This window comes from Filicampus tigris, chromosome 1 (genome assembly GCF_054856515.1).
Source record: "Filicampus tigris isolate MCC_2025a chromosome 1, RoL_Ftig_1.0, whole genome shotgun sequence".
Lineage (NCBI taxonomy): Eukaryota > Metazoa > Chordata > Actinopteri > Syngnathiformes > Syngnathidae > Filicampus > Filicampus tigris.
Window position 1 is genome coordinate 34,500,089 of NC_141217.1, and position 26,144 is coordinate 34,526,232.

Below are 26,144 nucleotides of genomic sequence, written 5' to 3' on the forward strand. Positions count from 1 at the left end.
TTGAAATGCTCATGATAGAGTAGGCGTTTTGACGTGAATTTAAAGGCACGAACAAGACTAAAACGATACACAGCAAAATCACCGGAAAGGTGTTTAATGTATATTTGTCCACATTGTTGAGTCTTAATTTGACACTTTTTAAAGTGTTCTTTTTTTTTTTTTTTTACACCGAACTAATGTTACTCCAACACTGTATAGTGTTACAAATCTACCATACATTGGAGAACACTGCACAGTGTTGATAGTAGCCTACTCTACACTAATGTCTGTGTTAAATACAGTATTTAACTCTCCCAAACCACACTTGACTTGAGTGTGTTACCACTTCTGAGTGTATTGCAATTAACTCCAATGGATGTAGAATGTTGAAGATACTGCCCCGTCCCTACAAACTTGTTAATATCAAGAAACAAGGAGTGCACGTTTCACAAAATGTGTGTATTTATCAGCGGGTACATCACTATTAACGTTGACATAATTTCCGCATGTTTACAAACAAATTAAAAATATGGGATGATGTACAGTTGCTCATCGCTGCTTTTGGAGCGTTGCCTATCATTGTCAATTGATTGTAAGCACGTGCAGCTTCCCCCGCTTTAATTAAAAGAGGATTGTTTCATCCGCCAAGATTTCATCTGGATTTCACTCATTAACCAAGCTGCTTTTCCTTTTTTTTTTCTCCGTTTATTTTGGCTTTCAGTAGTTTACTGAAAAGAGTTCATCAAGAAGTTTCATTCCTTTAATTAGTTAATAATCAACTACCAGAGCTGGGAATTCCGCCTATGTGACGGACCGGTCCACCTATCCGCCTATGATGGACGGCCATTTTGTAGGCAATAAACGATAGACGGGAAGCTTTAAAAAAAAAAAAATCGGACAAAGCATAGTCAGAAGACCTTTTTTTCCATCTGTAATCGTCTATTTTCGCTTTCCCTCATTCTTTGCTTGCTAGCGGTGTTAGTTTACCTCTGGTTTGCTTTCAGTTGTTTCTGAGTGTGTCGCATTTTATGCTCTATGCAGAAATACTGATTTCAAAACAGTTCGCCTTGCTCCTCTTTGCTTGGTTTAATTACCTCACAGTAGAAACAGTTTGACTTGGAAATCATTTGAATCCAAGAAAACGTTTTTCATCCGTTTTTGTGAGACTTTTGGGGGCCCCTGGAAATCTCAAGGCCCCGGTTAATCGCCTGTGTTATTACTTAATGGCAAGTCCACCCTTGTTTATGAGCGCCCTCACGACAATTTTCCATCTGTCAAACACGAGAAGGAGTGGCCGGGGATACATTGGATTCATAGCAAATATTGATTGTTTTTTATGGGTTTCTTCAGTACACAGGCAAGCCAAAATGTATGCTTACGCGCCTTTGGTGTAGTATCACATTGTGCCGTAACATGCTAGGCAGCACTGTGCTCCACTGGATATAGATGACGTGCTGCTCCTTGTGTGTTAAAGTAGCAGCTGTTTGAAGGCTTATAAGTACCATAACATCTATACTAATTTCCGCTAGCTGCATGATTTTTGACATTATTTGTTAGCTGTTAGCATTAAGCTAGCTGACTTTTGTCAGATGTTATTAACATGTACAGTATTCTAGGGGCGGATCTGTCTCATACAGTGAGCCAGCCCTCTCTGACAATGAGGGACGTGAGAACAATGGGCACAACAACCGTCGTATCATAGATCCATGATCCAAGCCGCTTATCCTCACGAGGGGCCCGGGCGTGTTGGAGCCCATCCCAGCTAGCGTCGGGCAGTAGCTAGGGTACACCCTGAACTGGTTGCCAGCCAATCGCAGGGCACACACAGACGGACAACCATTCACACTCACAGTCACACTTAGGGAAAATTTTGAGTGCTCCATTAGCCTACCATGCATGCTTTTGTTGTGTGGGCACGGGGAGAACATGTAAACATGTAAGGCCCAGAATCGAACCTTGGACCTCCGCAATGTGAGGCGGACGTGCTAACCAGTCGACCACCCGGCCGCCCACTGTCGTATCGACAATAGTATTGTTTACATGTGTTGAACAGATGGAAAAGTAAGATTCCCCAAGTTAAGTAAAATGTGCAATGTTTTGTCACATCAACAGCATCATCGGTGTGAATGTTGCATTGTTTAGTGTGACTGTACAAATGCTTCTGTCTATTCCTGATCGTCAACTACAACAACAAAGCAACAACATAATAAGATTAGTTATTTGCTTGTGAAGAAATGTTGACCATCACTTGTTAAAGTTACAACTTTACACTTGTTCATATCACAAATATATTCTTTGGGGGGGAAATATATTACTCATTCTTTTAACATTTTGGTTTTAATTTAATGTAAATGTACGTTTTTTTACTTATAATTGTACTTTTTTTTTTTTTTGTCCTTGTCAGTGTGTCCTTACTAGACCACAGTCCGTAGAATTTCTTTGGAGACACACGATGTGCCACATTTACACGAGCAGTTTTACCGATTTTCAAAAATGTCACACAACTTGGTGGAGAATGTCAGCACACACACGCACGCACACACCAATAGCCCGTGTGTGCGCGCGTGTGCGCGCGCATCACATTATTTAAATTGGCTGGAGGAGAAACACGATAGACAGAAATCTCCCTCGGCCTGTCCCTCCCTCACACCCTACCTCCCCCAGGCGTCAACTCGCTCTATCGCTCGCCGCCTTTGTCCGCCATCCTCTCGTCCGTCTTACTCCCCACCCCGCCCTCCCCCAACCCGCCTCCTCCTCCTCCTCCTCCTCCCCCCGTCGTCCAATTACGTCCCATGTCGCTGCCTCGTTTTTCATCCCGTTGCCAAGGGCTGTCACATTGATCCGTTGAGGACGCTAAACAATTTCCTACCTAGCGTCGCTCTCTGCAACGCCATGTGCATTAATAAATGTCGACGAAAAATGCTGCGATGAACAGAAAGAAACATAAACACGTAAGCTTTTGTCTCACAAGGAGAGAGGTCGAATGCCTCCAGGAAACGTTTAAAGGAATAACACTTTTGTCTTCTGTTGAAAGCCATTATGTTTCTTTTGTGAAATGGGAACATTTAAACTGATAAAGTGGATTTAAATTTCTAGTTGCACATTTGAAAATAGTGGATACTGTATTGAGATCGAGAACAGGCCGACCAAAATAATGGAAAAAAAAAACTGCTTTTCCCATGAAAAACGGGTTTTGCCACCCTTGCCCCACACACAAAAAAATAAGCTATTTTTAAAACTATTGGGGGGGGAAATGTGATTAGGTAAATCCGCAGGGTGCTGAACTTCGAGTATGCAGGGGTCCACTTACAGTGTTTTGCGACCAAACCCTTTCACGAATAGCTAACTTCTAACATGTGCCTAAAAAGGGTTATAATTTCCTACAGATGCCACAAGATGACGGCAAATTCACTTCAAAATAGTACTCCAGCAACAAATCACATTTTCACATTTAAATAAATGCCATCAATTAGTTCCAAATGCTCCTCCCAAAATGACCCCAAAAAATACGTTTTCTCTCTGAGAAAACTAGCACTTTATAATATCATACAAAAAGCATACAGTAATGCCATAATTACATGGAATTAAAAACAAACCATTTTTGTCACACGTTCTCATTCAATTCAATGCGCATTGTGCTTCTCATTATGGTGTGTGCCCTTGGTCACCTGAGGGTAGTGTAAAGGCCTAGATAGACCAATCCGACATTGGCCACTGACGCTTTACCCCCTGTGGCGTCGGGCCGGTTGTCTGCACCGCCCACTGGAAAAATGTCTCGAAAATAAAAAAACCCAAGTCGGGTCACCTATGTCAAGGCACCACTGTTTTACTACTAAGATCAAATGACTTAATTTTACACTTATTTGACGGTTAATCACATTAAAATCTTATTCCAGACATCAATATGCCATTAAAGCAAATGTAATTTCATATTGGTGACTGAACATGGAACGGATTCATTCTAATTACACACATGCACACACTGCGATTGGCTCTTTATTGTATGTAGTCATACTGCCCCCTGCTGGTCATCATTAAACATCCGCCGTTTGGACCACCTGACCAACCTTCCTAAAAAAAAAAAAAAAAAAAAAAAAAAAAAAGGCCACTTGCGTATTAGTTTGTTGGAAGACTATTTATTGTAGATGTCTGGTTTCAAATGTAGTCGCCATAAAAATAAATACTCAAACCATGTACAGATACCTTAAAAAATGTACCAACCGCAAGTACAATAGCAACATATTTGTACTTTATTAATTCCCACTACTGGACAAGTGGTATAGAAAATGGACAGATGACGGAAGTTCTTGACTGTGTCCACTGGAGAGCAGAAATATCCCGCATGTTGAATGACGTTGTTGTTCTCCTGCCCGAGGGGATGGAATGGGGGAGTGCAGATCGTAGTCATAAGACCATGTTTGCTCTCCTCCAGACAGCACGCTGGTCATATGAGCAGCAGAAGAAAAGCAAGACGAGGAAGAAACAGCGATGGACGGCTTGTCCAGTTGGATGAGGAGGTGCTGCTGTGGCGAGGTCGAGGAGAACGAGGGAGGCAAAGAATCATGGGAGGGAGAGGAAGAGGAGGCGGAGGAGGAGGTGGAGGTGTTGAGAATGGAAGAAAGGGGCGTCAAAAAGAGCAACAGTTCTTCATCGCTGCCGGTTTCTGAGGTATCTGATAGTAAAAACACTTCCGCATTTCCTTTTAAAGCAGGCGAATCCATTTTACAGTGGACAGTTTGTTTCCAATATCCTTTGAACTACATCATATTTACTGGATTTGTCTGTCATATGTTTTAAATTGACGCGCGGTAGCCCATCTAGTGGCATCTTGGTGCCAAGGAACTATGTTGAAGTCAGTTGAGGAGTCAGTCACCTTTTGTGTGTGTGAGTGGTGGTATTAATTGTCACTATTGCGCCCAGATAGCAAAATTGGTGTGTTCAGTGTTTAAAAAAAAAAAAGTGTAGTTTTCCAGTTTATGTGCGGTGGTTCTCAAATTCTCAAAATGAAGGTCTGTTTATAACACTGTAGATGTTGAAGCTTTTTCAAAAAAAAATTGGGTCACATATGGATCATGAAGTGGCTGAGTTAAGGCTGATATAAGGAACCAGTTGCGGTCCATTGTATAGGGGCTAGCTATGGTTATACGATTTGGCTGGGATATGGGCCTTATGTGGTCCACATTGTGGCTACAAGATGTGACCCACTAAAGGATCGGAATTCATTGAGGTATGTGGGCCAAGTGCAGGTGGGTTTTGCTATTTATTTTGCTATCTGGGCTTCTTCCGCTGACGTCAGTCAACCTTTAACGTAACCAAACTTAGCACGTCCTAATGGTGTGGGTGTGTGCGTGCGTGTGCTAATGTAATACAATTCTTACGTCTGTAATGTAAAATAAGACTGTGTGTAGAAAAAAAAAATATATGAAACCGCATTTAAAGGTGGGAGAAGACCGGCGAGACACACGTGGCCCAGAGTTCTATATTGATTTCCGGGCCAGATCTTAGGCGCCTCCTTTGCCGGTCCTGGGCCATGTTTTTGGAAACTTACCGGAAACTTTTCATTCGACCAATATTTCCATTTCTTTGCAACTCTAGCTGGGATACAGAAAACTGACGACCGGATGTTTGTTTTAAATTGCATTCCTTTTCAGTTCACATTGTTTTTTTTGTTTTTTTTTTGGGGATGTTTAGATTTGAGATTTTTCTTTCTATCTGCCTGGCCTAGCTGAATCCAGACAGTGGCCCGCAGCCTCACTGGTTCCACACACTGCAGATGCGACGGCTTCGGGTGCAAAGAGGCCGCAGCAACAGTGACCCATGGAGCCAGGAGGACTGCCAGAACCCCTTTATCTGGGTCAGCTGACGCCCATCGTCAATTTTAAAGCTCAGGTGACGTTTCGCGGCACCACTAAAGCATAGGCCTGTGTTAGAATAGTATTTGTGTGTGTGTGTGTTGCGTGTGCATGTGTGATGTCAGAAACCAGGACTTCAGTTCGGAACAGCCAACTCGTACGTGAGTTTGGAGAAACTTGGCGAAGGCTCATATGCTTCTGTTTATAAAGGCATCAGCAGGTGAGAACTCACATGGCTGGCTGTCAAATTTGAAGGCGCTCGATGTAAAATGCTTGCAGAGGTGGAAAACGTTTTCAGGCTATGTAATTAGGTAGGACTACAGATACGTGTGAAAACTGACATCAAAGCACCAATTGAGCGGCTCGTTCTGTGTTGTTAAATTCTACTGAAGTTGAGCCATCCGGCTCAAATTATGACTGAGTTCCTCCTCATTTCTTTAAAGAGGTCCTCGTGAGCATCGGTCGAATCCGTTTTGGCCATTACCAAAAGCGGTCTGCACCCTGGTGTAATACCCCAACATTTTCAACATGCTGTGATGTAACCCCTGTTTAAGGAAATTTGTTTTGATCAAGCTGTGCTGTCTAATTTTAGTGCCATTTCCAAGCTACCTTTTATTTGATCAAAAATTCTGGCAAAAGTGGTGTACACTCGTATTAAATCTTTTTTATGTCTTTTTTATGACTATGTCTTGTCTTGTTTTGTTGGATCTGACTGCAGCATTCCATGCGGTGGACCACAGTATTCTGTTGGCTCATTTGCATAGTGGTAGCACCCTAGAGTGGTTTTGATCCTATTTGGCAGGGGGGACTTTTTGTATTAGCCTTGGTTGCCCTGTGTCCCACTCTGCCCCATTGTCTTGCGGCGTTCCACAGGGTTCAATTTTGGGGCACCTGCTGTTTTCATTGTATTTGGGTCTTAAGAAAGCATGTTATTATTTCTTTTCACTGATGACAGTTACTATGCCCTGTAAAGAAATAAGGATGCTTGCTCCTTAAAAATTCACACAGGTGCCGGGGAGAACATGCAAACTCCACGCAGGAAGGACAGGGCCGGAATCGAACCCGCGACTGAGGCGGACATGCTAACCAGTTGACCACCAAGCCGCCTTTGTATTAATCAACAGCAGTCTAATTGCAATCGATTCAATGCAATGAGAAGCTGAGGCTCGCTAAGCTCCCATTCTTTTATATGTAATAACATAACAACTGCTCACAACGACCAATCGCGGCTCAGATTCAGAAAACAGATCAGCCGTGATTGGTCGTCGTGAGCAGTCGACAGAAGACAAAATGGCCGCCCCCAGAGATGGCTAAGAATGAGTGTATTTTGCTGCTTAATCTATAAACCACAAACGCAAGATTAATCTGAATGCCGTGTTTGAACTAGTGGGCCTGCTGGGAACATATTCTTAAAAAAAATATGTTTGGGTTGACTTTCGCTTTAAATACAGTGACAATGTATTTTTGATTTGTTAGTTCCCAACTCTGAAATACTGTGGTATTAGGTGTGCAGGAAGATGATGATGATGATGATGATGATGATGATGTTTCCTTGGTTTGTGGAGGATCAATGGGCAGCTGGTGGCGCTGAAGGTGATCCAGACAAAGACTGAGGAGGGCATGCCGTTCACTGCCATCAGAGAAGGTGATTAGCCACACACAAGGAATGTATATGTAACATGTGTGTGTGTGTGTGTATGTATATATATATATATATATATATATATATATATATATATATATATATATATATATATGTGTGGACTATATGTGGTGAAGCCTTGTCCAGTCAACTGACTGCCGACAAATTTGATTAATTAAAATGCATTAATTCATTTTCTATTTGATTTTGTATTCCTCAAATTAAATAATCGTTTAATTGATCCAAAAAATAAATATTAGTGAAATAAACAATTTTACATTTGGTTTTTTTTTTTAAATGAATAATTGGTTAAGTAATTATAGTACAATTAATTAGAAGCAATGACAATTTATCATTTCATTATTGAAATATATTGTTTTAAATATTTTACATAACCCTATTTTAGCTATTTTTCATTTATCTTTATTAAATATTTAAAAGATTTATAGAATTAAATGTAAAAAAAAAAATACTATTTAAAAACAAGAATCATTATATCATTATTAAAATAAACTCTTACATATTTGTTGAAACCCCAATTACAGAAGATCTGGCCCATCTGGCTCTTTTAGAAACCAAATGTGCTCCTCAAGCGTAAAAGTTTTGCATTTAAAGATAAATGAGACACCATCTTTGGTCTTTTGCTCTCAAACCCTCATGTTTTTATTCTACAGCAAAACTAAAAGAATCAGACTCAGTGTAATTTGGGAGGGAGTGTAAATATATTCAACCCCCCCCCCCAGCTCCCGTTGCCCTTTGGCTGGTCCAGTGTGTGCCAGTGTCGCTGTCGAATTTTCTGATTCATTGACAACGTGACAATAGAACACTTCTTCTATGAGTGTGCGTGCATTTGTGTGTGTGTGTGTGTGTGTGCGGTCGTCCGCGCGTGCGGGCGCAGCCTCACTGCTCAAAGGCCTGAAGCACGCCAACATCGTGCTGCTGCACGACATCATTCACGCCAGAGACTCGCTCACCTTCGTCTTCGAATATGTGGTGAGATGCCCTCGTACGCAGCGGGGGTTGGCGCCGTGCGCCGGGGCCACTGGCCTCGGGCACCAGCAAACATTCATTTTGTGACTGCAGCAGACAGACCTGGCCCAGTACATGAACCAGCATCCCGGAGGTCTGCACTCTCACAACGTCCGGGTAGGAGCCCTTCACATACGTTACATTCAATCGTCCATTTTCATCGTTTCTCGGTAACAACAAATGTGAATTGAGTTTCGCATTGTGGGATTATCATGAGTATTAAAAATGTATTCATTCTAGATGGGATTGAACGGATCTTCTCCCCGTAGATTTTCATGTTCCAGCTGCTGCGCGGCCTCACCTTCATCCACGACCGGCGGATCCTCCATCGAGACCTGAAGCCTCAGAACTTACTCATTAGCTACTTGGGAGAGCTGAAACTGGCCGATTTTGGTTGGTTCACACACGTGGTTCACACATACCCGCTGCACGTCGTGTTTCCGCGGCGATACCTAGCGACCCGCTTTATGGTCCGATGCGCAGGTCTGGCTCGTTCCAAATCCGTCCCTTGTCAGAGTTTCTCCTCGGATGTGGTGACGTTATGGTACCGCCCTCCCGATGTCCTGCTTGGATCGACAGATTATTCGACAGCTCTGGATATCTGGTGAGTTCTTTTCCGTGGGTCAATAAGCACAACAGCACTGAGATCAGAAACATTTGAAATATATTTATGTCTCTCAGGGGCCGAGGTGGTGGATTTGAGTTTGAGACTAAAAGTTTGAATTTTGTCAATTTCAAATATTTTTCACAAATCTATACTATTGGTCAGTCCACACGGGCGGGTGTTATTTTCCAAATGAGCAATCAAAAAGTGTTGAAAACGGCTTCAACTCTTGACGATAAAATGTTATGATTGAACAAACATGCCATTTTTTGGGGAGTCTCCTGAAAAGTGACGATTTTGGAGGTTCGAGGCCAAAGTCTGTCACTGGGCCGAATACTGTAATTGAGGACAACATAGTTCTCAGTCTTCGTACATATTTTCAGCAATTCTCTCCAAACATATTTAATATATTTACAAACAAATAAACAAACAAACCTTATGACTTGCTTTACCTAAGTAATGATTCGACTCAATGAAACGTAGTGGAGACTCAACTAGCTCGATTTTTGTAACTTCCGACATGCTCGAAACATAAGCTCTCATAAGTCATGAGCCTCGTGACTCGCATATATGGAACTCACTCCCACCTGTGTCCAGGGGTGCTGGTTGCATCTTTGTCGAGATGCTGCAAGGGGCGCCCGCATTCCCGGGAGTTACTGACGTGTTTGACCAGCTGCAGAAAATCTGGATGGTTGGTACAGCAAACATTTGAATTGAAAGTCATTTCCCAGATAGCAAAATTGGCGAGGCCCAGTCGTGGGCCACACAACTCACGACTGTGTAGAAAAAAAACAATCGGGAACTGTTTTTAAGGCTGGGAAAAGCCTATCTCGGCCCAGAGGTGAAATTGATTTCTGGGCCAGATGCTTCACTCAACAACTGGCCCACATCTTGTTTGCCAGAGTCAAGACGGTGCCTCCTTTGCCGTTCCTGGGCCATGTCGGGTTCACATGACGTCAGCCAGTACCGACTGAATGCCACCAGCGGCAGCTTCATGCCAGTTTTGGCCCAAATGCCAAATGCTATGTGGGCTGTTAATAATTTAAAGAAACACATTTTATTCGCACCACCACACGCAAACTCCACAGTCACAAACGAAGGTGTAGTGAGCCATGACTCCTTTTTGTTCCTCCAGGTGCTTGGAATCCCATCAGAGGATACGTGGCCCGGAGTCACCCGGCTGCCCAATTATCAGTCAGGTCGGTCTCGTCTTGTCATACCCAATTGCCGTGGTTGGTAAATCTCGCATCTGTAAATGAATGAATGTTCTCCGGGGTCACGCGTGCACCCCCAGGGAGGAGAAGGACTCGTCTATGGGGTTGTAGTTCTTCCACATGTAATGAAACTGGTCTCCACTAGGAGGTGCTATCACACTGAAAGTGGCAGTAAACTGACTACAGGTCCAGGGACACACATTTTTTTTCCCAGGACTCCCTCAGTTTCATGTGAACGCCATACCATAGGAATGAATAAATTGTCTATTTTTTCTTTTAGGAAAAAAAAAAGTGTTTATGTTAGGATGACAAATTAATATTTTGTCGGAGTATAAAGTCCTAATCTTTTCAGAATATACTATTTATTTCAAAGTAACTGCTTAACAGGGGAAGAAAATCCTATTTTAACAAATGACTTTGAAAAAAATCCACATTTATTTTCATAATATTGTGCCTTTTATTCTGAAAAGGAAAGATTTTTTTTGTCAAAACCAGAACTATATTCTCACACAAATATGCTGTTCGTTTTTTGTAAAGAATGATTTTTACTTCTGCAAAAATACGCCTTTCGTTCGAAAGAGAACTACTTACTCTCTTTGAATTTTAAAATTTAATTTATTAAATGTATTAGTAGAAATTCAACTCACACTCTTCTGCTGTAAATATATGTTGCACACCACACAGAAATAGTTGTTCTACAAAGCACCTCAGTCATTCTACTAGTCCGCAGAAAATATATAAAAAAATAATACCGGAAAGAAAAGCAGTAGCGGAAAAAAGCCCCTAGTCTTACTCGTGAAGACAATCAGCATACTAGTGCATTCACAATTCAGCGGTTGTGGGAAAGGAACTCGTTTGTTAAATGAGGAGAATCATTACATGACAGTTGCTATCAGGAAGCATGCATGAGGCCAAAGTCTGTGAAAGTCCTCAAGTGTCTTTGTTGTTGTTGTTGTTGTTCCAGATTGGTCCCTTCCCTCTAAGCTGAAGCCAATTCGCTCTGTGTGGAAAAGGTGAGAAAGGAAAAGTCGACGCAAAAGAAATGCTTTTAACTAGGGGCCGCCCGATTAATCGTTCTGCAAATCATATTGGCCGATATTTGGCCTTTTCAAAATAGGTCGTACTAATCGACCGGAGGGCGGCGCGGTTTTCGACTGCTTAGCACGTCCGCCTCACAGTTCAGAAGTCGTGGGTTCGATTCCGGCCCGTTCCTGTGTGGAGTTTGCATGTTCTCCCCGTGCCTACGTGGGTTTTCTCTGGGTACTCCGGTTTCCTCCCACATTCCAAAATCATGCATGGTTAGGGCTGCTCGACAATGAAAAAAATATTAATCACGATTATTTTGGTAATAATTGAAATCACGATTATTCAAACGATTATTTATTTTTTTGCTACAAAACAAGAACGGGTTTAAACATGTAAAAAATATTAAATACAAAATTCTTTGAAACGCTATAATTTAAGTTCTTTAAAACATTTATTAAATTAATTATTTGAAAAAAAAAATGAATGTGCAAATGTATAAATTAAAGTATGGTTTCCTTGTATAAACAAACGAGTTAACTTGCTATGCACTTATAAATTGCCAAAGTAGTAAACTGCTTGGAAAAAATGTCATTTTTGACAGAATAACCGACATACTATTCATCTATACATTTAGACCTTTGTCTGGAGCCTTTTTTGTTTTGTTTTTAACGTAATATTTACACATAGTAAACAGCATGCTAGCTTAAAACCAGCGAAGACAGGAAACATTTAAGCTGCACCTTTGCACCGTAAATGCTTAATGTGCTGCAGTGCATTCGGTTCATTACGCCACGCCCTTCTCCATCCTCTCATGTGCACATCGAGACGCAATGTTCGTAAGTATATACGCTGAATATGGCTGGCATCGGCCAGAACGCTCGTGCCTCCAAAATCATTTTTGCTCAACCATTAACAATTCATCGTCAGAGAGAGCAAGCTATTTTCAACACTTTAGGTCAATAAGTTGCAAAAAATCAATAAAATAACACCCACGCAATGTCGACTCACCAATAGCTCCAACCCTTGAGCTAAAAATAGTAACATATCCCACAATCCCTTGCAACCAACCATACTGGTAGTCAGCTTCGCCTTTTCTTTGTGAACGCAGTACACCTGTAAGTGTACTTTGACGATTTATAGCGATGGAGGAGTACACCAAGACTTAGACAGGCAGGCGAGTGCGCCGGAAATGGCGTTTGATTGAAGATTTGGTTCTTTAGAAACTGCAACAGGAAGACTGGATTGCTGACCCGAAGGTACTACCCAGCGTGACTTACTTGAGCTTGTCAATTATGTACAGTGGGTACGGAAAGTATTCAGACCCCTTGAAATTTTTCACCTTCTGTGTCATTGCACCCGTTGGCCAAAATTAAAAAAGTTCATTTTATTTCTCATTCATGTACACTCAGCACCCATCTTGACAGAAAAAAAAACAGAAATGTTTGCATATTTATTAAAAAAGAAAAACTGAAATACCATATGGTCGTAAGTATTCAGATCCTGTTAGTACAGCTCATAAATGACGAGGGTCTCGCATTCTAACTAACATTCCAGCAATATCACGGGTTATTTAAGCAGATCTGGTTGATCCGCATCAGGTTGAGTCGACTCCCGTACAAAACTGAAGACCTGGTTCAGAAGATGCTGACGCTGGCGCCCGCAGACCGGATCCCGGCACCAGATGCCCTGCAGCACTCATATTTTAACACCTTACCACCGCCCATCATGCACCTGCAGGACAGTAAGAGCCGATCCCATCATGCACCTGCTCGTCGCCATCATTTTGCATCCCTTGACAATCTCTTGTCTTTTACCCAGCCGTGTCCATCTTCAAGGTGCCCGGCGTCCATCTGGAGACGGAGTTCCGCGACACCTGCATTCCTAGCGGCCGTGTCAGACCTTCACTTTTGCCCGCCGCCAAGTTTTGGTGATATCTTCAGCCCCAGAAGATGAGCAATCAGGTGGCGTTTTAACAAGTCTAACCCATATGTAATGATCATTTTCTATGCGCAGATGATATGTTCCACTTGCCCACCGATTCCACAACTACCCACTTGCTGGGTAGTTGTGGAATTTTGAATAGACTGGATTACTTTTACCCAAAGTTGGGTTCATTATTTTGACGCAGCGGATTGGGTTGAAGGTTGGATTTGAGCGGGCTGCAGATCTGAAACTGATTGCCATTCCGGAGTGGTGTACTGAAGTTGACGTAAATTTAATGTCACAAGCTTGGTTTATATTGGTGGCAGCTGGAAATGAGAAGGTTGCATCAGTGTAAAAAGTCATCCAGTGTAAAAAAACTGGGCCAAATGTATCATGCGACTGACTCTCTGTGGTGACCCCTGACAGCGGAAAGTTGTTTTTCCTAAGCAACTGTTGCTAATAAAATTACAGTATTTTTAGCCAAAGCTATACTGACAACCTGGTAAACCTTTCGTGGTAGCTATAACTCATCAGTATAGGCGTTTTTTTACCCCTTATTGAATCAAAATCTCGACCCAGCATCCATGGTCAAATTATTAACCCAATGTGCTGGGTATAATTGACGTGGTCACTTTGGGATCCAGTGCTGGGTTAAGATAAGATAAGATAAGATAAGATAAGATAAGAAGGCCTTTATTGATACATCATACATCTACATAAAACGTATGAGGAACACTCATTTTAGCCTGTACATAGTACAGAGGAAAAAAACTCTAAGTGACAGTGCTGAAGTGCTGTAGTGAAATGTAAGGAACAGCATTGGATAGAAATAAAAGTAGACTAACAGTAGTGGGGAATGTTGAGTATTGCACGGTATTACAGTAGTGGGAAATTGTTGGGTATTGCACGATATGAGCTCAGGCGCAGGACTGCACCCAATTTGGGTTACTTTAAACCCAGCAGTTTTAAGAGTGTTACATCTTTTTTTAAATGTATTCATAATTTGTCTAACATAAATGACAGAATTAGTAAACACAATATTTGCACATAGAAAATGGAAAGTGTTAGTTTTGCAGGTAAATTGGCATTTTGAGATGCGAGTGACCGGATGTTTGAGAGAATAAGAGCTGTTGTTTGGCCAATTTTTTTGTTTTAATTTTTTGGGGGGGTTTTTTTGCTACCAAAAAAAAAGACATATGAGCACTGTATGGCAACATAAATACAACTGGGCTCACCACACAACAAGCAGCAATGTGACAGATAGTGAACAGTACTTTAAAAAAGAGGATTCAAGCTGTTTATTTGCATTCCCAGTTGAAGTTTACTGTCAAACTAAACATAAAACAATGACGATTACTTGCTGTTTATTTAAAACAACCACATAGCGTGCAACTTATACAAAAGTCCACTAGCTTAATGCTAACAACCAATGAAAAACGCCACGGATGGCTCACAAATAGCATCTGTGTCGTGATGTTATATCCCTTTGAACAATGGATATTTAAACACAAGCAGTGGCGCAAGACATGTAGACAGACAATATAACAATACTCACAGGCATATGTTCTTTATCCTTTGCGAAAAATGACCAATATTATTGCAACTTACTGACTTAGTTGTGAAACTCTTCTTCGTCTGTGTGTTCGCTCTGTGTTATACTGCCCCCAGATGGCCAAGGTGCACACACCAGAAGGAGCAAGACACCAAAAACCATTGAATTGAAAAAAAGTAGTAGAAACTGCTCAATTAATTAGTTTCTGTTTAATTACTGCGTTTTTCATAAAGTACAATTTTCTATACTGATATTTTCTTCTATTTCTATCTCTTCTATTTTCTAAAAAACATTTTTGTTGCTTTTTTGGGGGGCGAGTGGCGGCGATCCTGGAGCAGATATATGGCATTTCCATTCATTTCAACCAGGAAAGATGGTTTGATACGCGAGCATTGTGAGATACGAGTGTGCTCGCGGTACAAATGCAACTCTTATCTCAAGGCGCCACTCCCTGCTTGTTTGTTTTTTGCAGGTGCAAATCTCGCGCCTTTCAAGGCACCCTCTGTCCTCTGTATGACTTACGATCCTCATGTTTAGTATGTACATTCGTTCCCGGGCTGTTTCAAGGTTCCCCCAGGGCCCTTCAAATAGAAGCAGGTGCATGTATCTGCAGGAAATGTGGTGGAAAACACAGACAGTTCTTCACAGTTTCCATCTTCTTACTTGCCCCATAAAAATACATTTATGGCATGTGCAGTTTCACAGTTTATGATTAGCATTCGTTGATTTAACCCACATCAGTAGATCTAAAAATCACATTTAGTCAACATAGGTCAAATTGGATCCAGAACGGCCTCAGTGTACACAAAGTTGAAATATTTGTAGTTTTATGTATGATGGGTCACTTTAGTTATCATATTTCAGAGTGACAGAATGACATTTATGTTGCTGTCAAATGTCAAAAATTGTAAAAAAAAATTGATCCAAACTGTTGTAAGGGTTGAAGGAGAAATTACTGTGGCGGTTTTCAAACATTTTTCCGAACTCAAGGGAAAAACTTTCTGTTGGATGCGAGAAGCTTCCTAGAATAACAACTGCATATTTAATTTTACCACTTGCTCTCTTAGCGTCTGTTAGCATCTCTTAGCATCTCTTTGCAGCTGCTCAATTCTGTCCCCAAGAGTCATTATTAATAATTAATCTCATTTGTGCGGAAAATAAACCCTTTTGATTACCGCTGTGGCGCTGTGCTTCTTACAAACAAAATATGTCAGTAAGTGCGAGAAAAACAATTTGAACAGACTGCGGGACAAACAAATGAAACCTTAGCCTGGTGGTCCCGGTAGTCGTGTGATACAGGTTTGGTCAAGGAATTGACTTCCAAACACAAGCAGTTCCAATTGTTTCCACCAGAGCTGGGCATTTTATCGTTAGGGGTGCCAACCGTCCCTAGATAAATGGAATCGTCCCGTATATAGAAATATAAGTACGCGTCCCGTAGTGAGTTGTAAAGGGATGCACTTTGTCCAGTGATATTGTGAGAGTCAAAAGTAGTCATAATGAACAACAGTTCCCCTTATATGACAACTAATGGTAACGGCCCTAGACCCTCCCCTGCTCTGTGACCAATGAGCTGACAGCACATTCGTGCGTATCAGGATACAGGATCCGCTGATCTTATTGGTTGAGGTGGATAGCGGCGTCAATACACTATTATCTATTACCCTTGCAAGAAAGTAAGTCGCGCATGCGCAGATGTCCGGCCAAGTTTGCTCGCTAACTACGGCAATTACACTAGGACAAAACAAGACGTACAGCTAATATGGTATTTGAGTTTGGCTTTGCAAAATGGGCAAATTATTTTGGATTTCTCCAAAATACGTATTGTTACATTGAGGAGTAGAAGATGATACGTTTTGAGGAGTAGAAGAAAATCACGATCGATTTTCGTACTTACAACTTGGTTTTTAGCAGCGTAGGAAGAGCATATGCCTGTGAGTATTGTTTGGATGCTTCTCCGTGTGCCTTCCTGCAACGTTTGTGGATCATTTCCCGTTGTTTGAGGGATTCAAGTGCCGCGATTAGCACGCTAATTTCCATTCGCGACTTAATGGCGTTTTCATTGTGTACTAGCCATGAGCTAACTACGTTCGGGAAATAAAAGTACAGTACTGTGATTTATGCTCGAATGTTTACTATGTGTAATTCTTTTTTTTTTTTTTTAGTTTTACAGTTAACTTCAACTGGAGTGTAATAGATGGTTTGAAAACAACAACATTGGACTCTTTTTGAGGGTCTGTTCGCTATCTGCCAAACTATACTCAGTCTGCAGAGGGAGGGCAGGATACGTATGTTATGTTTTGCACCTTCTATAACGTGCTTTTGGAACATTTTAGGTCCTTAAAGTTGAGCTTTGCGATGGAGTTTTATTTATATTTTACATTTTTTCTATCTTGCATTCATGTGTGTCAGGAGCAGTTACTGGAACAATTTATGCACTTTTCAATCATGACACTTGAAATGTCAAATGGCACTTAACTTAAAACTTTGGAAACACACGCCTCAGTTATTTAAATAGGCGTTTTTAGAATATTTAGGTATCGCGATACGTATCGTAACGCAACCCGATCAACCGAGTCAAATATGCTAGTGACACAACTTGGTTTTGTTTTGTCACACTGCATACAACAAAAAACTTTTTTTCCAGTTTGTTTTTGTTTGTCATCACGTGGAACTTGGCGGCAATGTCAAACAAATGCTTATCCGACAAAAACTTGTTTTCCTGGAGCGAGTTGATTAATTAATACATTACCATTTGTTTGATTCTTTTGATTGACATGAAGTAGCACAAAGTTCGGAAAGATAAAAGAGGGATCTTTGCGTGAATATTTTACTGCATGTTTGTTCTTTTCGGCGAATCTCTGATCATATCTGTAGCGCAAAAATTCATTCACGCCACTCAAACAACGTCAACATAAATAAACATTAGCCTTTGATTTTTGCCCTCTGAAGATTGTGACAATTGAGAAGTTTGATTACAATACTTTTAATCTGTATCTTATTTCTAGATTCGGGTTGCGTTTTTCTGCCGTGCATTGTAAACAACTGCAATTAAAAACTTCTTTGCCAGCTATTTTGGTTGAAATAGTTTTCGAAAGTCAAGCTAACATGCGTAAATGTAATGCAGCAAAGAATGTGTTGGTGAAAACTCTGTAAAACATCATGTTTTTCATTTTAGAGAAAGGAACATTTTCTGTCAGAGGGTTCTGGTGATAGTGAATAAATTAGAAGGACTTTCTTTTCCTTGGGTTTCATTTCCATATCTGGACCCGACATCCTTCTTCACCGTTAAAAGCTCAAACGTCTGAAGGAGGCCCCCGGGAACTTTTCTTTTTTTCACTCTTCTAAGCATCTTTGTCTTCATTCAGCTGCTCTTGCCTCGCTTGTATCTCATTTATCTCCTTTTGCGGCCTGTCTGCTGACCTGTCGCCAGAGCTCAATTGTGGCTGCTGTCCCAGAGTTCATCGGGCCTCCTTCTTGCGGTTTGTCATGTTAATGGCATGTTTTTAACGTTTGAATGGGATCCTAATGGGTTGCTGATAACATCGCTTCAACTCTGCAACAGTGTCCCGGGGGCCTCTGGCTGGAGGATGTTTTTTAAAGACTGAGATTTTTTATTTTCAGTTTGTTTTCTCCCATTTGTACACACTTTTCTGTGAAGTCCCAATTTTTGGTGTGTTACGTTAAGTTTGATCTTTGGACGAAATAAAGTATCACCTCTGACTGCTAGTTTGGTGATTCAGCTTGGTGAGTGGTGGATTTTTCAACAAGGAAGCGGTTGCTGCAGAGAAGTTTAATGTCGTCGCCACCTGCTAACTGGCACATTATGAACTGTTTATTGGATAACTAAAAAAAAAAAAAAAATTCCAACTATTAAATAGATTGATAACCAAACGTTTTAAATGCATGTAAACACCTTCATCTGACCATGCTCTCCTTTTAGTGTTGGATTAAAACTCGCAGACTATTTGATTGGAAACCAAATTCCTTAATACACACTTCATAAATTGAACACTGCAACCAGCTATGTGTTTGATGGTAACATTTACCAATCTTGGACAGACAAGGAAATCATTTTTTTTTAAATATATGGATACAAAGTGGAAAAGCACATGTGAAACATCCATTTTAAATTGTAATTGTAATTTAAAAATAATTGCACTGTATTCCCATATAAAAAGGGTGTTACGAGAGGTCCTCGAGTTTGAGTTACATCGCAGGAACGGAAACGCGTTCGTAAATCGAGGACTTCCTGTGTTTTTTAATACCAAAATGGCATTTTTCCTTTGAAAGATGAATACGATTTTTTGTTGCGTCGAGCCAAAAGACGCCAGATTTGTCACTCGTCGCGTTTTGAAAATGAGTTCCCTGAATCGTGGGGAAGTCGCTCAATGATAATAGTCTTTAAATCGCCCATAGTAGTTTGACTTCTTACGGATCCAAGACACATTAGTGCTACTAGTGTGATGATTTTGAAGCTCTCTGGCCTACACAGTCTTCAGTCATTACTGACAAAAGAGCATTTTGGCTTTGCGGAAACATTTATGTGCTGCCCCCCCGTCCCCCCCATAAGCTGCATTTGAAAAAAACCACACCATCTCCTCATTTTCAGCCTCCCCCTCCCAATTGCCAATCCCCTCCTTAGTTGTCCAGTTTCTTGTTGTTGATCTTGGCCGCCTTTTGTGTCGCTATAGAGAGCCTTGGCGATCTTCGCACGGGTGCCCGGCCTATGTTTTTTTTATGTCCGACTCATATGTACAAGAATGAAAAGTCTTTCATCCGATCATTTTCAAAGGCAGCGGCGCTTCTGTTCTGCCTATCACTGCCTGTATAGCGCTTAAGCTAATCACTGACAAGATAGGGGTGAACAACGCATCCAATTGGTGCAGAGCAGACTGAGTCTCAAGCCCCCCCCCCCGCCCCGAATACCCCATGTTGGAGCAGTGGGGGGGGGGGCGCCTGGAAACAGACCACCAAGCTTGAGACTCACGGAGGATGAGGGAAAAAAAAACTCCATCGAGCTTCACATTGAGCAGCAAAGACGACTTTGCATTCGAAAGCTCTGCGAGAAGCGCAGCGTGGCGGAAAGACGTATCCGGGAAATGCAGCAGTGACGAGCCGGTCAGGGGAACTACTTTTCCTTCTGTTGGCTGGATTGGAGCGTCATGGCGACGTGGGGGACGTGGGGGACCTGGCCCTGGTGGCTGAGCTACGCTTTACCCTTGCTCGTCCGGCCGGGCTCAGCTCAAGAACGCAAAGGCTTTTCTGTCCCCGAACACGGGTTTTGCCGGCCCATCTCGATCCCTCTGTGCACCGACATCGCCTACAACCAGACCATCATGCCCAACCTGCTTGGCCACGCCAACCAAGAAGACGCCGGGCTGGAGGTTCACCAGTTCTACCCGCTCGTCAAAGTCCAGTGCTCGGCGGACCTCAAGTTCTTCCTGTGCTCCGTCTACGCGCCTGTGTGCACGGTTCTGGAGCAGGCCATCCCCCCTTGCAGGTCTTTGTGTGAACGGGCCCGACGGGGCTGTGAGTCGCTGATGAATAAATTTGGCTTTCAGTGGCCCGAGAGGCTGCGCTGTGAGAACTTCCCCGTCCACGGCGCCGGAGAGATCTGCGTGGGTCCCAACGCATCCGACACTAACGGTCCCGCGCCGGCTCCGACACCGGACCTCGCAGAGCTGTTGAACTTTCCGTCCCGCCCCTCGAGCAACGGCGCTTTCTCCTGCCCGCCGCAGCTCGAGGTGCCAGCCTACCTCAGCTACCGCTTCCTCGGCGCCGAGGACTGCGGCGCCCCCTGCGAGGTCTCCACGCCCAACGGACTGATGTACTTCAGGGAGGAGGAGCTAAAGTTCGGCCGGCTCTGTGTCGCCGTCTGGGCTGTCCTCTGCTGCATCAGCACGCTGTTCACCGTCCTCACATACGCGGTGGATGCCCAGCGCTTTCGCTACCCGGAGAGACCGGTGGTCTTTCTTTCTGGTTGCTACTTCATCGTGGCGCTGGTGTATGTCGCCGGTTTCCTGCTTGAGGACAAAGCCGTCTGCGTGGACAAGTTCAAGGCGGACGGTTACAGGATGGTGATTCAGGGCACCAAGAAAGAGGGCTGCGCCGTCCTCTTCGCGGTGGCCTACTTCTTCAGCATGGCGAGCTCCATCTGGTGGGTCGTCCTGTCGCTCACCTGGTTCCTGTCGGCCGGGATGAAGTGGGGCCACGAGGCCATCGAGGCCAGATCGCGCTACTTCCACCTGGCGGCGTGGGCGGTGCCGGCGTTGAAGACCCTGGCCATCCTGGCGATGGGGCAGGTGGAGGGCGACCTTCTGACCGGCGTGTGCTACGTGGGCGTGTACGACGTGGGCGCCCTGCGGGGCTTTGTGCTCGCCCCACTCTTTGTCTACCTTCTTGTCGGCACTTCCTTCCTTCTGGCGGGCTTCGTGTCTCTCTTTCGCATCCGCACCGTCGTCAAGCTGGGCGGGACCGAGACGGACAAGCTGGAGAAGCTGATGGTGCGCATCGGCGTGTTCAGCGTGCTGTACACTCTGCCCGCCGCCGCTGTGGTGGCCTGCCACTTCTACGAGCAGGCCCTGCGTCCGCGGTGGGAGCAGACGTGGCGCATGCAGACCTGCAAGCGCTTCGCCGTGCCGTGCCCGTCGGAAAACTTTGCTCCGCTGACGCCGGACCTCACCGTCTTCATGGTCAAGTACCTGATGACCATGATGGTCGGGATAACGTCAGGCTTCTGGATCTGGTCCGGAAAGACTGCGCAGTCCTGGCTCCGCTTCTATAAGAGGCTGAGCGGGTCTGAGCCAGGCAATGCCGCGCTTTAGCGATTTTCGGTTCAGCCCTCGCATTGCTACATTGAGATCCGTGAGTTGGAGATTTTGTTGGTTTTTGGAGGGGCTGGAACTTATGGATGGCATTTCCATTCGTTTGTGGGTAAAGTGAATCATGACAAATGAGTCTCAAGTCAAAGTCGAGAGTGGAAAGTCAAGGTACCGTCGTTTTTGGAGACGGAACAGACATCAAGGAAATCGGTTTCCCTTTTTCACCGCCTCGCGCGATAGGAGGTCGACGATCGCTCCTCATTACTGTTATTGGTCACCATAGAAACAAAGAACAGTTGCTCTCATTGTGGAACATGAGTCTCCCACCTTTTTGAATCTGAGAGCTACTTCTTGGGTACTGATTCATGTGAAGTTCTACCAATTTGGTCCACACTTCTGACATAACAAATTTGCACAAATTACCTTGAATAATGCGATTATTATGTGAAGAGGATGATCATGATTTTTTCCAAATAATTAGTGAAGAAAATAGCAATACGCAACATTTTATTTTTGAGGATTCTCTGCCAATTTGCAAAGGATCCCCTGTACAATATTACTAGGAAATAACAATGTCCATCACTGGTGAGCTATTTTTTAGAATAGGCTCACGTGCATCACATCGGTGACCCCTGGTACACCATATTTTGTTTGTACAGTCAACTTGAGCACATTTATGATTATTCATGAAGATGTTAAATCATATACTGTACCTGCTCCATGTTTGCGTAGTTTTTCATAATAAAATAGTTCGATTTTTTTTTTTTTTTTTTTTTTTTTTTTAAAACAAGTGAGTTGTTTTGTTTATGATTTGACATGAATCTTGCACAACTTGTTACATAACCTGAAGATTAAAGACTGAAGCCCTTTAGTCGTGCGTCACTTTCTATAGTGGTTCAAACATTCAGTATGTCTGCCGCACAGTTGAAGTTCAGGGTTTGAATTTCTGCTCTTACTTTCCAGCGTGATGTTTGCATCTTTTTCCTGTGCTTGTGTTTGTTTTCTCTGGGCTTTCTCTCATGTAAAAAAAACAAAAAAAAACAGGCTAATTGAAGACTAATCTAAATTGTCCGTCGGGGGTTTGTCTACACGCTATAAACAGTTGGGTCAAAAATAACCCAATTATGTGTCAAAAAAGTCTTGTTTCTTGGATCATTTTGGTCATCTTATTTATTTATTGCACAAAACCACCCTAAATAGGAAACAAACCCCCTAAAAAAAAGTGGCTAGTCCCATTTTGACACATAACTGGATTATTTTTTTACCCAATTTTAAAAACAGTTATGGGTCAAAAAGGGATTGACTGCTACTTGGGTCAATTTGACCCAATTTTGTTTTTTGGGAGACAAAACAATCCCATTTTTTAAAATTTTTATTGTTTTGTTCAGCTTCTCCGTGGATGTTGCGATGTGAAAGAGCGACTCAACGCGCTCATACACTGCGACTGACTGGCAACCAATCCAGAGTGTCAACCTCCTCTCGGACAAAGTCACCTTGGATGAACTCCAGCTCACTATAGAAGAATATACGTATTAGTGACAAAATGTACCTGTATATGTCCGTCAGGACAAATCACAGCGGGACAAGTCTCGCCTCCTCCGGAACCTTCCGACTTCAGAGACCTGGGACCCGCATCTGTGCGATGTTGGCTGCTGATGGCTACAAAGTGTTGCCGTTTGGCTGCTGATGAGAGCCAATGAGGTGAACAATGTGAGGTGGATACTTTCCTTCTTGTTTCTAAACTCCATTGTCCTGTACAGGAAAAGAGCAATTAAAGCGACGCTTTTATGTTGAGGTGTTGCACTGGGGTGGTCGCTTTGAGCGATCACGTTTGACCCGCGACCCGTCTATTCATACGTAATGCGGCTACGGGGCAGGTAGAAAGAGTACAGTGCTCGGAACAATGAGGCCAATTCCTTTATTGTTTTTTTTTTTTTTTTTTACTGTAGATTGTCAATACTTGGCTTTGACATCAAAAGACAAACATAAGCGATCTATACTTCAGCTTTACGTCTGGATATAACAGTTCATTAAACTGAATAAGACAATAAATTCTGTGTTTAGTGGCACCTGACTTTTACACACCTCTTTTGCGATGCATTTCCAGATGTTTGTCACAAGAATGCATGCGCTACAATATGTCTGGAGGTTGACATTGGACACTCTAAACCAAACTTTCCATTTCATGCCCCTGATGAACTGCATCTTCCTTTAAATTGGCAGATAAAACATTTCTGTATCCTCGAAATCGGCAGATAAAAGATTTCTGTGAACTTCTGAGATGCTAACATCGTGAGTTATATCAATGAAGATGGATGAGAAGAAACCTATATGAGGTTCTACATTTTGGCAAATCCCAGCTCTGTTTTTGAAAATGAATTGCACAAATAGAGTACATGCATTTAATGGGAACTCAGCTCCCCAACGGACAGCGGCAAAGTAAATGACACTTGACAGAAAGGAGAGTCATGTGAACAACATTAACACAGAGGCACAGCCGTTTTTTTTTTTTTTTTTTTTTTTTGTAGTTTTGTTTTTGCAATTTTTTTTCAGACAGCCAGTTACCAGTATCATGGATTTCAATCCGTTATACAGAGTTGTTACTTTCAAATAATCTTGCACTCTAAAACAGTCGTGTCGAAAATAACCCAGATTGGGTCAAGAAGGGACCGAACTACGACGTATTTTTGACCCAAGTGGTTTTAGAGTGTTTGACCCACATTCAAATCGAATTTGTTTTTGGGATATTTTGTGTTGTCATTATCATAATTGATGTTGGACAAAAATACAGTAATGCAAGCAGGAAAAAAAGTCAAATAATTTTCTGAATGAAAGAACAAGTAAGGTTAGTGAAGCTGGTTTTGACGACATTTATGGAAATGTTCTCTTCTCCATGAAAAAGTTGGAAGAAGCTGGAGAATTGTGTCCTGCAACTAGTTCGTACTTCCTATAGAATTATAATTCCCAATATGAGAAATTTCTCCAATTTCTCTTTTTCACGAAAATTATTTACTCATCTTTTGCGTGCGTGCGTGTGCGTGTGACTTGCGGCTAAATTACACAGTATAAAACCAGTTTATTTGTTGACATAGTCTTTTATTTTCTCTTAATATTTTGCAATGCAGTGGTCATTTTCTCAAAACGTGTAACAAAATATGATGGTGATTTGGAAGTTAATGCATTTCAACTGATTTTTATATAGGTCAAGAGGTCACGGAACGAGTACACGCGCAAATCAATTGACCACGTATTTAATGGCTTTGTCTTTGACGAAACGGGCCCAGATTTCACACAAGTTGTGAGTAATGAGACGAGATCGTTAATTCGGTGTTGCTTAAACTTGGTGAGACAATTTAGTTGCGTGGTGTGCGGTGAGATTTGTCGACGACAAAATATGTGCCCTAACTGTCTTAATAAAGCGCGTGAAAACATTCTTCAAGTGTTCATTTCAGACGTACTCCGTCCTTGGTGCCTGCTGCAGTTGATCCCGTGGGCTCGGGGCGTGACGGTTTTGCGGGGACGCGCAGGAGGCGAGCAGCGCTGTCCCCGCCATCAGGTGCAACACGCCCGCGGTCCAGCCGCAGAAGAGGGCGTCGCCGAACTCCCAGCGCGGTGCCACGTCCGGCACCGACTCGTCAAAGAAGCGCAGCGCCGCGACGTGGGCGACGTAAGACACCGGGACGAGCACCAGGACCGCGCACGCCACGCTCAGCGCCCCGCCGCACATTCTCATCACTTTCTTGCATCGTCCGTCCGCGCGCACGTTGACCGCGTGCAAGCCCGGGATGGCGAGCGCGAGCACTAGCAGCCCCGCGCACAGCGCGGCGCACACGAGCACGCGCGCCAGCTTGATGTCACGCGGCAAGGCCAGCGGGCTGTCGTGGCGTTGACACAGCAGAGCGCCTTGCACGTCCTGCACCACGCACGTCTCCCAAAGGCCCAGCTCGTAGCTCTCCGTGGGCAGCAGCTCCGTGGACAGAGTGAGCCAAGCCGATCTGAGCGTGGCCGCCAGCGTGAATATCCACGCGCACGCGGAAAGCGCCACCCCGAGCAATTCCAGGGCGCGGATCCTTGGGTCCATGAGCGATCTGATTCTTGTCATGCCCGTTTCTCTTTCTGACTCGGTCACGAAGTTGAGAGTCGACAATCTCCCTCCCTTCGTTCCCCCTAAACAAAACAAAACGTAACACACGCCCCAGCCACCGAACAACCCCCATACGTCCCTTTGTTTAAATTAACCCTTATGAAAGTCGGAACAACAACAAACAAACCGCTGGGGTCATATTGGACCTGTTTTGATTTTTTTTTTTACAGCAGTGAAACTAATCTAAATGTCATTCTTTCAACCTTCAATTTGACCCAAAATACACAAATCACAGTCTTTAAAAATGTCATTCGTTTGTACAGGTGCTACAAATGTTGTGTACACTCTTTCTGGCCAATTTGAACCATGTCTAAACTGGATTTTACCAGCGAGTGCCAATTCAAGAAAAAAATTC

At 43.0% G+C, this 26,144-nt stretch overlaps 3 protein-coding genes and 1 long non-coding RNA gene across 4 annotated transcripts; 2 read left to right on the plus strand and 2 right to left on the minus strand.

The window, feature by feature from the left end:
• Positions 1 to 4,415: 4,415 nt before the first annotated feature.
• cdk15 (cyclin-dependent kinase 15) lies at positions 4,416 to 23,725 on the plus strand. The gene is made up of 14 exons (XM_086035806.1): positions 4,416 to 4,647; positions 5,705 to 5,833; positions 5,957 to 6,051; positions 7,397 to 7,476; positions 8,372 to 8,466; positions 8,557 to 8,619; positions 8,772 to 8,895; positions 8,986 to 9,106; positions 9,704 to 9,797; positions 10,242 to 10,305; positions 11,285 to 11,333; positions 12,945 to 13,087; positions 13,165 to 13,307; positions 23,034 to 23,725. The coding sequence occupies exons 1-13, from the start codon at positions 4,468 to 4,470 to the stop codon at positions 13,275 to 13,277; spliced, it is 1,350 nt and encodes a 449-aa protein (XP_085891932.1). The 5' UTR covers positions 4,416 to 4,467; the 3' UTR covers positions 13,278 to 13,307; positions 23,034 to 23,725.
• Positions 7,214 to 8,931, minus strand: LOC147153755 (uncharacterized). Its single transcript, XR_015087464.1, has 3 exons — positions 8,804 to 8,931; positions 8,448 to 8,628; positions 7,214 to 7,461 (listed from the first exon to the last, which is right to left on the minus strand). It is a non-coding gene; the product is annotated as an uncharacterized LOC147153755 (long non-coding RNA).
• On the plus strand, positions 19,869 to 22,342 carry LOC147153756 (frizzled-7-A-like). Its single transcript, XM_086044803.1, has one exon. It carries the CDS (start codon positions 19,987 to 19,989, stop codon positions 21,646 to 21,648), a length of 1,662 nt encoding a protein of 553 aa, XP_085900929.1. The 5' UTR covers positions 19,869 to 19,986; the 3' UTR covers positions 21,649 to 22,342.
• Positions 23,715 to 25,806, minus strand: LOC147153757 (claudin-24-like). The gene has a single exon (XM_086035793.1). The coding sequence runs from the start codon at positions 25,745 to 25,747 to the stop codon at positions 25,094 to 25,096; it is 654 nt and encodes a 217-aa protein (XP_085891919.1). The 5' UTR covers positions 25,748 to 25,806; the 3' UTR covers positions 23,715 to 25,093.
• Between the last annotated feature and the right edge of the window lie 338 nt (positions 25,807 to 26,144).

What these genes read in the sequence shown, in the direction of transcription:
- cdk15 (XM_086035806.1), top strand. Translation starts at nt 4,468, where the DNA reads ATGGACGGCTTGTCCAGTTGGATGAGGAGGTGCTGCTGTGGCGAGGTC. An exon ending in CATCGCTGCCGGTTTCTGAG is followed by an intron (nt 4,648 to 5,704) that starts GTATCTGATAGT and finishes TGCCTGGCCTAG; the next exon opens with CTGAATCCAGACAGTGGCCC. An exon ending in CCTTCGTCTTCGAATATGTG is followed by an intron (nt 8,467 to 8,556) that starts GTGAGATGCCCT and finishes TTGTGACTGCAG; the next exon opens with CAGACAGACCTGGCCCAGTA.
- LOC147153756 (XM_086044803.1), top strand. Translation starts at nt 19,987, where the DNA reads ATGGCGACGTGGGGGACGTGGGGGACCTGGCCCTGGTGGCTGAGCTAC.
- LOC147153757 (XM_086035793.1), bottom strand. Translation starts at nt 25,747, where the DNA reads ATGACAAGAATCAGATCGCTCATGGACCCAAGGATCCGCGCCCTGGAA.